At 44.5% G+C, this 15,770-nt stretch overlaps 2 protein-coding genes across 2 annotated transcripts in view; one reads left to right on the top strand and one right to left on the bottom strand.

Moving 5' to 3' along the window:
- Nucleotides 1-1,436: 1,436 nt before the first annotated feature.
- Nucleotides 1,437-2,820, top strand: LOC147028239 (uncharacterized). The gene has a single exon (XM_085878457.1). The coding sequence runs from the start codon at nucleotides 1,468-1,470 to the stop codon at nucleotides 2,629-2,631; it is 1,164 nt and encodes a 387-aa protein (XP_085734583.1). The 5' UTR covers nucleotides 1,437-1,467; the 3' UTR covers nucleotides 2,632-2,820.
- An 11-nt stretch (nucleotides 2,821-2,831) lies between these two features.
- The window catches only part of LOC147028237 (uncharacterized), a 51,974-nt gene continuing 39,035 nt past the window's right edge, over nucleotides 2,832-15,770 (bottom strand). Inside the window, exon 4 of the mRNA XM_085878473.1 lies at nucleotides 2,832-4,889. Coding sequence (XP_085734599.1) covers nucleotides 4,840-4,889 — 50 coding nt within the window. The 3' untranslated portion in view covers nucleotides 2,832-4,839. The remainder of the gene's footprint in view (nucleotides 4,890-15,770) is intronic.

The following is a 15,770-nucleotide window of genomic DNA, read 5'->3' as shown; positions in this document are numbered from 1 at the left end:
TGACAAGCGACAGCAAGCTGATTGTTGGAAATGCACCACACCCCTGTACCGAAACATTCAAACAAACAAGCACAGGAAAGGAAGAAGGTGCAAGATGCTCGTGATTTTTAAAATAAATCGATACGTTGGGACAATTTATTGGTCGTTTTACTTTGTACTAGCAAATACGACCCTTCACTTCGCTGTTAGGGAGACACGTCCGGAGACAAACTCCTGTCCAGACATAAACACCGGCTGGAGACGTACGGAGACAAACTCCCATCTGGACATGTCTGGAGACAAATCCCATCCAAACATAACCACCGTCCAGAATCCAGATATGTCCAGAGGGGGAGAGGGAGAGGGAGAAAGAGGGGGGAGGGTGAGAGAGGTGTGAGAGGAGGATGCTGCACTGTATTGGGAGGAGGTAAAGCAAGGATGGGCCAAAAGAGAAAGAGGAGTGGGGGTAGGAGAGTTAGCAGAGAGAGAGTATGTTATGCTTTATGAACAACACGCACGCACTCGTGTTTGGCCGATATCGGCAATTCTTCAGGAGTCAGCAGGTTGGAGTCAGTGTGATTACTGACTACAGTACATACTGTGTACGACCCAAAAAGTTTGAGTAGCTTTCACCAAAAAACATTGCAGTTATATGGATGTTCCAGGGATATGTTCACAAACATTCATGTTTATAAACAACTGTGTGTGACAGGTGGAAAAAACAATTTGGCTCGGTAATTTTGAAAACACGTTAATATGGCAGAGGGCTTGGAAATTGGATGTTATTTCACAACTCCCTCAGAATGACGGAGCACGAATAGTACAGCGGATAAGCTCCCATATTTTAACAAATTGTGCATTTTATGAGAAAAGCATGAAATTTCTAGCATAGTTAGGTCATACCATAATGTTGATTTTCGGATGTGGAGGGAAGTCAGATTTGACCTCTGAGGGGACAGTGAGAGGTCAAATCCAAGATGGCCGCTAGTCACCCGGGTCTAATGTTCAAACGTCCTTAATTTTGGGACCAGACTGCGCAGAAAAACATTAACGGTGTCATTTACAACTAAATTGGGGATGCCCATTTATTTGGTGATACCTTTGAGAATATCAGAATTCAAGGAAATGAATTTAGGTCAAGGTCAAGGTAAAAAATTATCAAAAAATAAGCAATCAGTTTAAATTTGCAAATGAATACCGAGTGGTGTCATTGTGGAGAATTTAGTTATTTAGCCCCTCGGAGGGTGTGCTTGAGGTGGATGTGGCGCAGTTATGTATTGTGTATATCCATGCTTAGACTAGCTGGGTATAGATGCATTATCTGTAGAGTTCTATGTTTTGTTGTCCCTTACCAATAAAGAAATCCTGGATATTGACATGTATCTAAGAAGATAGCCTAGATGTAAAATGTGGAATGGTAGTTGGTGCTTTCATTGTGTTTTTGTCTTTCAGAATCTTCTCTTCTGCCATGGTGATTTCGTCGCAACCATGCCGAAGCGTCACTTCCTGATGGACCCTCCCCAACCCTCTGAATCCAAGCAATCCAAGCCACTCCCCAGCACTAACTGGGACATTTGTGTCCTCTGCCAAGTAGTAACACATGAATCTTTGCAGTGTCCTCTCAGATCAACGAAACAGCCCGTTGATAGTGGCTATGCATCCCTGGCAGAAGACCTTCTCCGGTTCCACACCATTCAGCACATGCCAATGGACCTCCACCTGGAGCGATTGGATGACAGAAATGGCATGGAATCCACTCTGAAGGCACACTGGGCTGAGCGGCACAAGAAATGCCCGATAAAATTCAACAAAAAGGCGTTTGACGAGCAAAGTCGGGGAGAATTGACTCCAGGACAACGAAGTACCTCTTCTGTGAACAATCGATCTGCTCACAGCCATCCACAGTCCACAGAGCCTACTTGTTTCTTCTGCAATGAGCCTGCTGGGTCTGTAGATTTACATAATGCATCAACCTACAACATCGACACAAATGTGCGGAAGTGTGCCGTTGAACTTGAGGACACTGTTCTTTTGGCCAAGCTTGCAGCAGGGGACATGATGGCCATTGAGACCAAGTACCATCACCACTGTCTGCGTTCACTGCACAACAGAGCCAGGCAGGCTGCACCCAAAGGCAATGGTGGAGATGATTCTTGCCTGCATGGCATAGCCTTTGCTGAGATAGTGGCATACTTGGAAGACATGAACATTGATGAAGGCAGTGCTCCTGTGTTTAGACTAACAGACATCGCTCAGCTGTACAAGGTCAGACTGGAGCTGCTTGGTCTGACTGTAGCAAAACGGATTCACACCGCCAGACTGAAAAACCGACTGCTCACTGCGCTTCCTGATCTGAGGGCACATTCACAGGGAAGAGACACAATTCTGAGTTTTGAGAAGGACATTGGACCAGCCCTCATGAACAGCTCTTCACACAGAAGTCTAGAACTCTCGAGAACATTCCTCCAACCCAGGCAACACTCAAACAGCACATCAAGCGCACTTTCTACCAGGCCAACTGTTGGAACCAGGCATTGGTCCTGGATCCAGAGATTCCAGAGCCATCTGACTGGGGCTGGACAAAGGAAACAACTGGGTGGCAGCCGCTTTGGACCACTCTCCCCGAAGTATCAAAATCGTGCCATGAATTGATCCGCTGTCGCTGTGAGAAAGGATGCACTGGATGGTGCAGGTGTGCCAAAGCTGTGCTCAAGTGCACTGCACTGTGCTTCTAATTCTATTCTGGAGGCTGTTCGATTTTGATCACTACCATTACCATCATCATCATTGCTATTAATAAAGTATTAAATTGACTAGTAGCTTGGGACTATTCTGTTAATTTTTTTGTGTTATTATCCCTCTTCTTCTTCTTCTTTCGGCTGCTCCCTTTAGGGGTCGCCACAGCGGATCATCCGTATGATCCGCATAGTGATTTGGCACATGTTTTACGCCGGATGCCCTTCCTGACGCAACCCTGGTCACCTCTTACGACACAGGGATATGGTACACCTATTTTAACCGGGGTATACACCGGCCCAGTATACTGGTACTCATTTCGCCGACCTCCGAAGGATGACAGGCTGAGTCAACCCCCTGGTGTATTAATTCAGTGGCCCAACGGGGCTTAAACTCAGGATCTTTTGGATCCCAAGCCGCTGCCCTAACCACTGCGCCAACACCAGGCTCTCCCTATAGTGTCATATATATATAATAATATATATTATTATCCCTATAGTGTCAAAATGGAAGCGAAGTTTCGCTATATTGCATAGGTCCAATCCATTGTCTTTACCAAAAGAATGTCCAAAAGTTTTTAACGTAATTTGACCTTGATCGAAATGCATTTCCTTGGCTCCTGGCGATCTCAAAAGTATCACCAAATGAATGGTCATTCCAAACTTAGTTGGAAATGACACCTTAAATGTTTCTTTTTACACTGTTTAGTTCCAAAAAAAAGTTCCAATATTGACAACCTTAGTTATCCAGGTATTTTTGGAACACCCTGTATTAAAAAAAAAACATAACATTGATAAAATGATGTTAAAAGAAGGGAAAGCACCCCAATAGAATTTTGCAATGCCAAAGATTGGTAAATCATACAAAACAATTAGGCCAACTTTCCCCAATTTGTGATACAGGAAATATTTCAAAAGGTATTTCATGGAATTTCCCCAGGCAACACCAGGTACTTTAGCGATTATATATTGTTGCTGTTCTGTAAAACTGCATGCCTCTGAGGCAATGGCACACAACATACGAGGTCCGTTTAAAAAGTAATGGGTCTGACTTCACAGAAATTTTATTCCAAAAATGATATTGAAATCACAGCTTGTCCCCTTCAAAATAGTTTCCCTCCAGTCTCACACACTTGTCCATCCTCTTCTTCCATGCTTCGATACACCCCGGAAGCGTTTCTTCCTGAATCCTCTGGAGCTCCGTCGTCACGGCCATTTTGATGGCCTCCACATCAGGAAATCGGGTCCCCTTGATCACCCCCTTGGGGTTGGGGAATAGGAAAAATCACAAGGGGCCAAGTCTGGTGAATACGGAGGTTGCTCCAGAGTTGGCACGTTTCTCTCTGCCAGAAACTGTCGGATGCTCAGGGCACTGTGGGCAGGGGTGTTGTCATGGTGGAGCACCCAGGCGTTGTTCTCCCACAGATCCCTCCTCTTGTCCCAGACCGATATCATGAGGCGCAGGAGGATCTCCTTATACACGTATTGATTCAGTTTGACCCTCTGGTAGAAACTTGAAGTGGACGATGCCCTTGATGTCAAAAAACACGATGAGCATCACCTTGACCTTCGACTCCAACATACTTGCTTTCTTTGGTCTTGGTGATGCCGGAATTTTCCACTGATGACTCTGCCGTTTGGTCTCGGGATCGTATTCGAATATCCACGATTCATCACCGGTAATGACTCTCCCGAGCAGGTCTGGATCGTCCTCGAGGTGCTCGATAATGTCTTGACAGACAGTGACTCTGCTGTTTCTAGTCCTCAGACAACAGCTTGGGGACCATCTTTGCGCACACCTTGTGCATTTCGAGATTTTTAGTGATGATGCTCCAGACAGTGTCCTTGTTCATGGAAAGTTCCTCAGCAATCATCCGCACCGAGTCGACGATCTGTGTGCACCATCTGCTTCACACGCTCGATGTTGTCTGCCGTTCTGCTCGTTGAAGGTCTTCGAGATCGTGGATCGACTTCAACCTCCTCCCGTCCCTCTTTGAACCTCTTGTGTCATTCAAATGCACGTGTACGTGACATCGTTTCTTCCCCGTAGACTTGCTGCAGCATTGGGAAGGATTCGGAAGGTGTTTTGCCAGGCTTGGCAAGGAACTTCAGATTGGCTTTCTGCTCACGATGCATAGCACGACGACTCAGACAAGACAACGTGTAAAGCACGACCTGTAAAAAATATCACACAATGAGCGCAGTCAACCATCAGCAATCATATATATTGCTGGAATGTTGCGAAAGACTGTGACACAACCTGCTCATTCAAGTTGTGTAAGTGGAGCACACAGCAGGCTCAGTCCCGTTACTTTTTTGACGGACATATATATGTGTGTGTGTGTGTGTGTGTGTGTGTGTGTGTGTGTGTGTGTGTGTGTGTGTGTGTGTGTGTGTGTGTGTGTGTGTGTGTGTGTGTGTGTGTGTGTGTGTCGATATACATATATACAAGGAATTCTACCTGTCGCTTTGTTGACAGATTTAATGAAAAGATGACATGTACTTCACAAACCTGCTCTACTCACGCTATCATTTGCCCAAGGTCATCTGCTTCTACGAGGAAGTGAGCTACCATCACTTTCATCAACAATCCTTGCTGCTTTTACATGGGATGAGGAAAAATCAGTTTATGAAGTTTTGTTTTCTTTTCAAAGCTTAAATGTTTAAACAAATCTACAAATTTAATTTTATAATATTGTTACGGCTGTGGAAATTCGCAGAGCACCATATAGGTTCTGAGATCAGTTATGCCGATAAATTTGTGTTCAGATAGATTTCCCCACTGTTGTCGAAAGGGCTTTATTCATGTCGCCCGGGCTGTGATCTTTGAGTACGCCGTTTTTCTTTTACTATCGTTATTTTGGACCGACTGCCATTGCTACCACCACAAAGCGCCACCAACCACAACAACCACGATCACCACAACCACCTTCTCGTCAGCCGCCAACATCCCCACAGACAACGAACAGCCGTCTTCACAACAACTACCTTAACCACCACTGACCAACCACACCACCCTCACGACCACCACTAACGCCAGCCACACCACCCTCACGCCACCAAAACACCTGCCACGCCACCAAAACGCCAGCCACGCCACCATGACAACGACCACCTTAACTATCCCCCCCCCCCCCCCCTTGCCACCTCAGCACGGTTGCGAGAAGCCTGGCCTTCATCGGGGGAGAACGGACGACGGCCTCACCCTCCCCCCCCCCCAATGGCAAACACGTGCGGAAAAGGAAGCAACGATCGGTAAAAGGAGCAAGTAAATGAAAAACCCCAATTCGGGGAGGAAAACGCCCTAATTTTGGAAGTTTCCCGCGCGTGCTGGAAGTAGGGAGGGGCGACGTGCCGTGGGTATAAAGAGAGTGTTGGAGGGTTGGTGGTGTGTCGTGTCGGAGTTGTGGGCAGTCGTGTGGAGCCGTGCTGTGAGCTGGAGCCTGGAGACTGGAGTCTCTGCAGTCGGGAAGGAGCTGGAGAGATTGGGGCACCGCAGAGCCAAGGCGCGCGGCCTAACCGTGCCTAACGTGTGGCCTGTCGGACCGTGCCTAACCGTGGGTCGCTGGAAAGGCGACATCGAGGATCTCCCTAGCGGGTCACCACGAGGGACCGGGTAGCCAGCCCGGTCTCGCGGAGCCTCTGCGGTCTACACAGCTCCGTGGTATAATAACCCCAAGGGGTCCAGTCTACCCCCATATCTATGAGGGGGTTTTTCCTTGTATGAAAGCTGTGGCGCAGAGTCCGTTAAGTAGAACTGTGATAAGTGACTGTACATAATAAATAAACGGTCGTAGTTCCTTTGCATTGTTTTTGTTGGCTGTATCATTGCATATGTGCCTGCTTGAATACGTGCTTTTCTTGCATTAATACCTGACTGCATACGTGTGTAATAAATGTGCTTGTTCAAATGTCACCCGTTCGTTGTCTCCTCTTTCCCAGATTGAATCTTGCCCTCGGAATATAGTTGGTTTTGAAATACCCGTTAATAGAATCGGGTCCAACGGGACTGCGCAATAATACCCCGCTCGGTTATCCCAAAAGGAAGCGAGCTGCTTAAGCGGCTCGTTTCCAAGTGGTCCCGTTGAGGTACAATCTCTCGGTAACCTACCCTCGCGAATAATTAGGTAAATCGAAGATTTGGCGATCGGACCCTGTAGCGCGGGTAGAGTGCGGACAAGGTTGTGGTGTGGTTAGGAACACACCCATGGCTGGTTTCCGGCATTGATCCGGAAAGCCGCGACTGAATTGTTCGTCCGGTGGGCGTTCGGCCGCGATTCGGCTAAAAGCGGCTGTCTGCACGCCGGTGGGCGAGAATTCGTAACAATATCAATATATGGTGCAGAATATATAGGAGACCGGAAGGACTTTGGGCCAGCGCATCAAAGAACATCGCAATGCCTTTGAATGGAACCACCAGGAAAGGTCTGCTTTTGCCAAGTATAGGTTAAGTGCTGACCATTTTTACCACCGCCACCAAAAGTGGGTGGACATGATGTTTTCACCCTTGTTTGTTTGTCTGTTTGTTTGTGAGCAGGATATCTCAAAAAGTTGTGAAATGATTCGATTTTGGTGAAGATCCGGATCTGGATCTAACTACAATGATTTGTTTTGAAAGAGAATCTTCACCATTGAGAGTTGGGATCAAAAAACGATAAATTGCATATTTCAAAAAGTTGTGCATGGATTTCAATGAAACAAGGTGGATGAGTTGGTTAAGTGATAAGAACAAGCCGATTCTATTTTGATTCAGGTCCGGATCCAGATCCGGCCATTCAGTGGTATAAAAAAATGTAAACTGTTCAGCCTAGCGGAGGTATGCGCTATACCGAGTGCCGTTCTTGTCCCAACCGTGTCAGAAGGTGAATACTAGAGGCGTGGCACATTGGCCAAACGAGTTTGCTTCTCGCAGAGACTGCAACCCGAGCACATGCATATGGTCCCCTTACCTGAGACACAAATACACAAGAGATGCTCCCATGTGGGGATGAGGCCAGAGATAAAGTGGGACATGATGGTCTTTATTGGAACATTGAAACCACAGACAACAAGGGTAGCATGATGCAATTTTAATGAATCTCTTCAATGGAGGCAAAGCAGTTACAACACAAGCTTTCCATTGGCTGATGATAGAATTTGTGTTATGCCACAAGGTCTTGCAAAAACAGTTTTGTTATTGGTCAATTGATCAGGTCCACCCCCTCCACCCCAGTGTATCTGGAAGGTCAACAGAAATTTGCTCTTGACAAAGGCTAAAAGAGGCACAGTTAGCTCCTTGTTGCTGGCCAAAATGTAAAGCTATTTGGTACAACTTGAGGTTGGAATACTTGTTATGGATTATATGGCTATAATTTCCTACTGCCTGCCCCTCATTACTTGGTATAGGCTAAATATATGCTTAAAAACCTACTGAACCAAATCCAACCAAATTTTGCATGTTGCCTCGGGGTACCCCAAGTGTGCTTTGTGTTTGGGTAGCAAATTTTGTTGAGGGTGGGGGGGAGTGGAAGACACCCAATTTTTGTCTGTTCAAATGTGAATCATACAGCGCCATCTGATGGTATCCGGTATTACTTATCATCCGCTATAACAAGTTGAAGTCCATGCATTGCATGTCAAGCCATTGTGTAATTATGATGGAACATAGATGCGAAAACAGTAATCCGTATCTTAGACAAGGTTTTGACAAAATAGTGTGGTGGAATTAATTAAGATCAGAGAGTGAGTGGCATGTGAGTGAGTCAAACATAGATGCGACGTAACGCTGTGACATAGGGTAGACGGACAATGAAAAGGAGACTGTGACGTAGGGTAGACAGACAGGACACCAAAATTTTCCCCTCATCCCAGTGCTTAGTCGATACTCGACACACAATAAAAAATGTCAGTGTGTGTATGTGTGTGTGTGTGTATGTGTATGTGTGTGCCCTCCATAACTCCAGAACCATGAAACCGAGCAGCCCAAAACTTTGCATACATACTAAGGGAACTTCAAGGGAGTGTATGAATGAAAACTGGGTATTGGGGTAAATTTAAACCCCCCTTTTGAAGATGATTAACAGGGTGCTCATCATGAAAAACAACAAAAATAAGCCTTACCAAGATGGTGGCGTGCCATATTGGTCAGCCCGCTTTAACCTTGCAAAAATCTGAAGCCGCCATTTTGGTTCAGCCGACTCAAAAATGTTGTTGTTCGTCTTTCGGCTGCTCCCGTTAAGGGTTGCCACAGCAGATCATCCATTATGATCCGTATACTGATTTGGCATAGGTTTTACACCGGATGCCCTTCCTGAAGCAACCCTGGTTGCCTCTTATGACACAGGGACAAGGATTGAGTTTCGCCATGATTCCAGGCTGCTCTATACCCTCTCATAGCGTGGCCCAGTGCAGAGCTCCCGTCCTCAAGCGATCCTCCAACCCAAGCCTCCGAGTAGCCGGATTACAGGCGCACGCCACGACGCCCAGTTCAGCCGACTCAAAAATGCCTTGCCTTAAAGCAGGCCGCAATGGTTTCTGTATGAGAAAGCGCTCAAAATTTATTTTTTCACTCTCATCACTTGAATGCCTGATTTTCACACCTTTGAATTGCTGTTTCACTGAATACATTACTAATCACTTACCAAGCCAGCCATTCCTTGCCAACCATTTTGTTGGAGTGCTTGCTTGAGTGCTTAAGCCACATTGCCAGTGCTCTGCAAGCTGCTTGGTAATGGAATACACCCGTTTCATCATTACCTTTCCATTTGTTTAATTTGACTTTTTGCTTAAATATTTGAAATGACTGTTGCTCAACTTTGAGTGGTATTCTTCAATATTTGTTAGTTTGCAAGCCATGTAAATACAGTCAACGGTGATCCTTTTTTTTTTTTCTGGCGATAGTTATTTTTTGGGGCCAGGTCTTTGCTCGATTTAAATCTATAATTTTTTTTTCACGAGATCACATTGTTTCACCTGTTTTTTTGCAATCTGCTTTCATTTAGGATTCTATTTCATGTTATCTTCAGCTTGGAGCGATGTGTGGAGCGGTTATATTTTATGTAAAAGCTAATAAGATGTTGTTTGTTTGTTTGTGACCCTACTTCTCTGAGCTGCCAAGGCTAATCATGACAAAACTTTATAGGACCACATTTTTTGCTACAATGCATCTTACTAGGGCTTTTAAACAGTCATTTTCGCACAATTCATAACTTATTAACGCACAAGCCACCACCGAGAGGAGATCCATACACACAATACGTTATAAAAATGCCAATTTTTTCAGATTTCAACCTGGATACCTAAATAATTGGTCAGCGGTTGAGCTCTGATCATCAAATGTAGTATCATATGTGTAAAACAACTGTTAATCAAGATGTGACAACGATTGGTAAGTTCAGCGAAGAAGGAGTCACGTGACCTCTTAAATCCTCTATTCGCTAATTATTCAAAAACCAAAAATAGTACAAACACAACCAATCATCGATTTAAAGGTAATTTTACTGCTCATCAAACAACATAACTCTCAAGGGTAAGGGTTGGGAAGAGAGAGGGGAAAGGGTGGAGTGGGAGTCTGGAGGGAAGGAGGTGGGGTGGGAGGTGTCAGGGGAAGGGTTGGGATGAGGGAGGGAATGGATGAGAGGAGGGACCTAACGTTGCCTGGCAATGCTTGATACCTTTGCTAGTCTTGTAGAAAGATACTTCAATCAACTTGATAAAACGCATTATGATGTTGTTAAAATCTGAGTGAGAATAATTCGAAATTTTCAAAATATTTAATTTCATTCATTTTAAGCGGAGGATCAAACCAAAGTATTCAACACTAAGCTTCGTAGCGAAGTGGAAGTGATTTTTGCTCATGCATTATTGAAGCAGCGAGAATGGTTGAAGGTGATGTTAACTGACTTCCAAGCAGATGGAAGATTACCTTGGACAAATGATAGGGTGAATGGAGCTGAATGTTGGGAAGTGTGACAAGCAGAGTTTTGAATAAATCTCTGAGCAAAGCGACAGATAAAAACGGCGAGTATATAATACAGTACTGTATATACAATAATTGTACATGTATATATGGTTAATATATATACACTACTGGTCAAAAGTTTAAGAACACCCCCATTTTTCCAGTTTTTACTGAAATTTAAGCAGTTTAATGTTTCAATGTACTCTGAAATTAAAGCATAGAACAAATAAACAATTGCAGATAAAAAGAAATCATGGAATCGATTTGTTGAACAAAATTTAATCGAAATGTTTGACTCATCAAAGTCGCCACCTTTTGCAGATATAACAGCCGAACATACTCGTGGCATTCTTTCCACAATGGAAATCAAATGTTGTTTGAAAAGTTCTCCCCAAAATTGTTGGAGAAGTTCCCACAAATGTGTTGCACTTGAAGGTTGCTTTGCTTTCACCCTTCTGTCCAGTTCATGGGGTTTAAGTCTGGAGACTGTGCTGGCCATTCCATGATTTGAAGCCTACCGTCTTGTTCTTTTCTTCCAAGGTATTTCTGACATAGCCTGGAGGTTTTTGTGGGTTGTTATCTTGCTGTAGGATGAACCCTTGACCAACTAGGCGAAGACCAGAGGGTATTGCATGGCACTTGCAAAATGCTGTGGTAGCCCTTTTGGTTCAGGGTGCCGGTCACTCTGTGCAAGTCGCCGACTCTGGATCCAGCAAAAGAGCCCAGATCATCATGCTTCCTCCTCCATGTTTGACAGTTGGTGTCACACACTGAGGAACCATCCTTTTGCCAACTCGACAGCGTACAAAAACACTGCGTGGTGAACCGAAGATTTTAAATTTTGATTCATCGGCCCATAAGACATTCCAGTTTTCAGTAGTCCACTGGCGGTGCCTCAAGGCCCAGGCAAGCCACTTTTTCTTATTTTTCCATCTTCGCAATAACTTTCATACTGCCGCCACTCGACTTGTCAAACCTGCAGCTCAAAGTCTTCTCTTCACAGTTGAAACTGAGACTTCCTTACTTCGACCAGTGTTAAGCTGTGTTTGAAGCTGCTGTCCTGTGAGCCGCCGATCACGCAAGCTGTTGACTCTCAGAAACTTGTCTTCTGATTGTGTTGTGGCCTTGGGTCTGACAGACCTCTTCCTGTCAGAGTTTCCTCCAGTTTCCAAGTGCCTTTTGATGGTGTGGTAAACTGTACTCACTGACACCTTGGCTTCCTTTGAAATTTCTCAAAAGGAAAAACCTACACTTTTAAGGGTTATCATGGTCTGTCTGTCTTCCTTTGTTGTCTTTTTCTCACCATTATGATAGCAATATACTACTTCCTGCAGTGTAATAGTGTCCAAATAATGCTTCAGAGGGTGGAGCAACACAGTCTGTTCCAACACTGCTTTTTATTTATACAGACAGAGAGTTTGTAACTAATCAACAAAAGTTGGGACATCTGTACGAATTGTTTGCATCAACTTGCAAGGCTTAATTTACTTCCATTGCTGCAGAACAGCTGCAGTTGCTAACCCATTACTTGTTCCCTGAAAAGGGCCTTTTTTAACAACTCTGAAATTTACATTATTTTTCAGTTTTTGGTAACCTATACTATTTGTTTTAACCTCTGGCAGCTTACCGCTTAGCTTTTTACCATCTCAAGTTATTCGCTGGACTTGAACTGCTTAAATTTCAGTAAAAACTGGAAAAATGGGGGTGTTCTTAAACTTTAGACTGGTCGTGTATATATATATATATATATATATATATATATATATATATATATATATATATATATATATATATATATATCGGTTAATGATTCACTCCTTACTGTGATTGGTGTGGTGGCTTGGTCGGGTCCCATTACAGCTATTGCTGCACGATGATGGACCAACAAGTGCCATCTGCCATGTGGAGCCATTGTCTTCTATCCCAATCACAACCAGCAAGCATCACCATTATTTTTCAGCAGTTGGGAGTTCTATGAAGATGGTTAATTAGGTTCTGCAACCTAGACAAAAGAACTTCAGAGAACTGAATTAATCATCTTAATTTTAATCAACAATATGACCTGAACTTTCAAATTCGTCCAAATTAGTGGGTTTGCTGCCAGACACTTTTTCTTTCACCCATCCCCACAAATAACCCATGAGGATCAGGATTCCTGGATGGTCACTCTATCTACCTCATCACTCAATCCATCCATCCAGAAAGTGGGAATTCAACCAATTACTAACTTCAGTTGAGAAGTGCGGAGGAGCACAATCTTGCACAAAAATTTTCATCTGTGTTGTCCCATTACTGAATTATTGGAAGGAGAAAATTATGAAGCATAAAGTAACACTGTCTGTCCATTATATCGTGGAGGATGCAAGGTCCATTGAGTTGGGGTGAAGTCATTCCGCACCAAACGTGAAGTGTTATGACCGATTTTGGCCGTGTTCAACTATCGTTTCAGGATCATTTCCTGGCCAATAATAGGAGTTGCGCCTGTCGACAAAACCACCAACATGAAAAACAACATGGAAATATTGTTACGAATCTGGAACCCATCGCACACAACAGCCAGAGTCCGTATAGATTAGTTATATCGGTAAGTATGCGTTTCCAGTTAGGGTCCCATCCCTTGTTTAATGGGTAATTAAGTGTGTGTGCGCTGCGAAGTTGTTTTATAATCAGTTCTTTAAATCCTTAGATCCGACAAAACAACCACCCTGCCATTCCCATTCACAACTCCTCCACTGAACTCACGCTTTACCAGGCTCCCCTTGCTGTTCAGTTGGAGTTTTCACAGCGCATCAACACACATGATCCCTGTCCAATCAGGAGCAAACAGCGCATCAACACACCTGATCCCTGTCCAATCAGGAGCGAACAGCGCGTAAACACACCTGATCCCTGTCCAACCAAGCACGCACAGAGCGTTCAACACCGAGGCTCCACCCCACTCAGGGAGCAGATAAAAAGACCAGGCTCCCTTTGGAGTGGGCGTTCGTGTTCATGTTTGTGTTGGCGTCGGAGCCTGGTTGTTGTGTCGGAGTCTGAGGAGAATCACTTGCTTCGCCTGCCTCGCCGCCTCCTCGCTTGTTTTTGCCATCCGGATCATGCTGGCATCTGCCACTCCACTCCTGGTGCCTTTGTCCTTGACGCCACGTGAAAGCTGCGGGTTTGAGTCCCGCCACTGAGCCAGATCGTTGAAGACCGCACGAGGCAGACAGGTCCAAGCACAGGCTCTGGCCTCCAGCTCACCTTTCCTCGAGCTGGAAGCCTTCAATAAAGACCTGACAGGGTCTGTTTCTTTTGGGTGTGTGTCTGTGTGTGGGCCCCGTCTCTTAAGTAGAATTGTTAAGTGCTTTTGCTCACTGTATATTGCCTGCCTGATATTCGGATAACTCTGCCCTTATGTGCTTCCCGCCCCGAAATTTATTGTAATAAATTTCCTTATTGTTGAATGTCCCAGCACATTCCCTGTCATTTCTTTTATTGGTTTAGCACGGTGCGTGTTGAGAAATAGTGAGGCAGTAAATTGTTCATTTGGACCGACGCCTCGGTAACCTCCGCTCGGGTTACACACGGTCGGGCACGGTAACGGCTCGTCCCGCTCGAGGTCTGTCGAGGGTGTGAATTTCCGGGTAGCTTTGCCGCATGGGTAATTAGGTATATTGAAGTTCCGCAATTAAACCTACCCCACACGGTCAAATTATTGGTGATTCATGGTCCTGCAAGGGACCCGTGCCTTTCGGACTTATCCGAGGGTCACGACCTAAATTCCGGTGTATTCGGTGGAGCCGACTCTACTGCTCCGTCTCGCGGTCGTACTCGCCACAGATACCCGGCCCCACAACAATATTAATGGCAATAAACAAGCTCTCAAACAAAAGAGACATTAATCTTATTCTTTTTTATGTGGGGAAGCATCATTGGTTGAGTGCACGACTGCATTGCTGATGCATTGTACTCGGCTGGTGAGAGTAGGAATTTGTAATTGGTTCAGGGTGCCGGCAATAGCTCACCTACTCTTCGTGAAGGACATCATGGGATCTTTAACGTCCAGCAACTAATTCCGGCAGATGGGTCACTCGTTGAACGTCCATGTGAGGGACAACACACACACACACACACACACACACACACACACACACACACACACACACACACACACACGTGAAACACCAGAGCATAATTAAGAATGTTCATGCACAATCAAAACTAATTCAGAGCCAAAGTACTGCTAAACTATCGGTTCATAGTTGATGCAGCATCTTTTACACCACCTTATTTAACGCGTTGCATTACTTACATTAGGTCTTCATGCCTGTTGCTTGTGTCCTTTATGATGTCTTTAAACACAGAACGTTTCCTGTTTGGGATGACTTTAATTTTGTTTGACAGACAGACAGACAGTAGAGTGTATGTTGAATGTTAAGTGCTTCATTGGAAAAGGTGAGAGGAAAGAATATTATCTCACTTCTCTCTGCGCATGCGTGATAGGGACAAATTCAGTATTTGTTAAACGACAGAATCCTTTTCTGATTCATGTTCCGATTCATATTCAAAATAAAACACTCAATTGAAATTAAGTTCCTCGATCATAAACCAACGTGTTGAGACAGACAGACAAACCGACAGTGTACCAATTGTGCAACCCCATTTTCGCTTCATGATCGGGGTGAAAATTACGACGCACAAATTCCCAATTTTTTTACGAAGTAGTAGGATGTATCGAGAGCATAATTGAATTTGATTAAAAAAAAATCACTTCCATTTGGCAAAACCTTAAACTACCATTTGACAAAACCTCCATTTCCATTTGGCAAAACCTTGCACTCCCATTTAGCAAAACCTTACACTCCCATTTGGCAAAACCTTACACTCCCATTTGGCAAAACTTTACACTACCATTTTGCAAAACATTACATTCCCATTTGGCAAAACATCACACTTCCATTTGGCACAACCTTACACTCCCATTTTAGCAAAACCTTCCACTCCTCCCTGCCATTTGGCAAAACCTTACACGACCATTTGGCAAAACTTTGCACTCCTATTTGGCAAAACATTACACTTCCATTTGGAAAAACATTACACTACCATTTGGAAAAACATTACACTACCATTTGGCAAAA

This window comes from Eptatretus burgeri, chromosome 4, assembly GCF_056783735.1.
Source record: "Eptatretus burgeri isolate ZD-2024b chromosome 4, Ebu_testis_v1, whole genome shotgun sequence".
Taxonomy (NCBI): Eukaryota; Metazoa; Chordata; class Myxini; order Myxiniformes; family Myxinidae; genus Eptatretus; species Eptatretus burgeri.
This window is presented reverse-complemented; position numbering and strand designations above follow the sequence as displayed.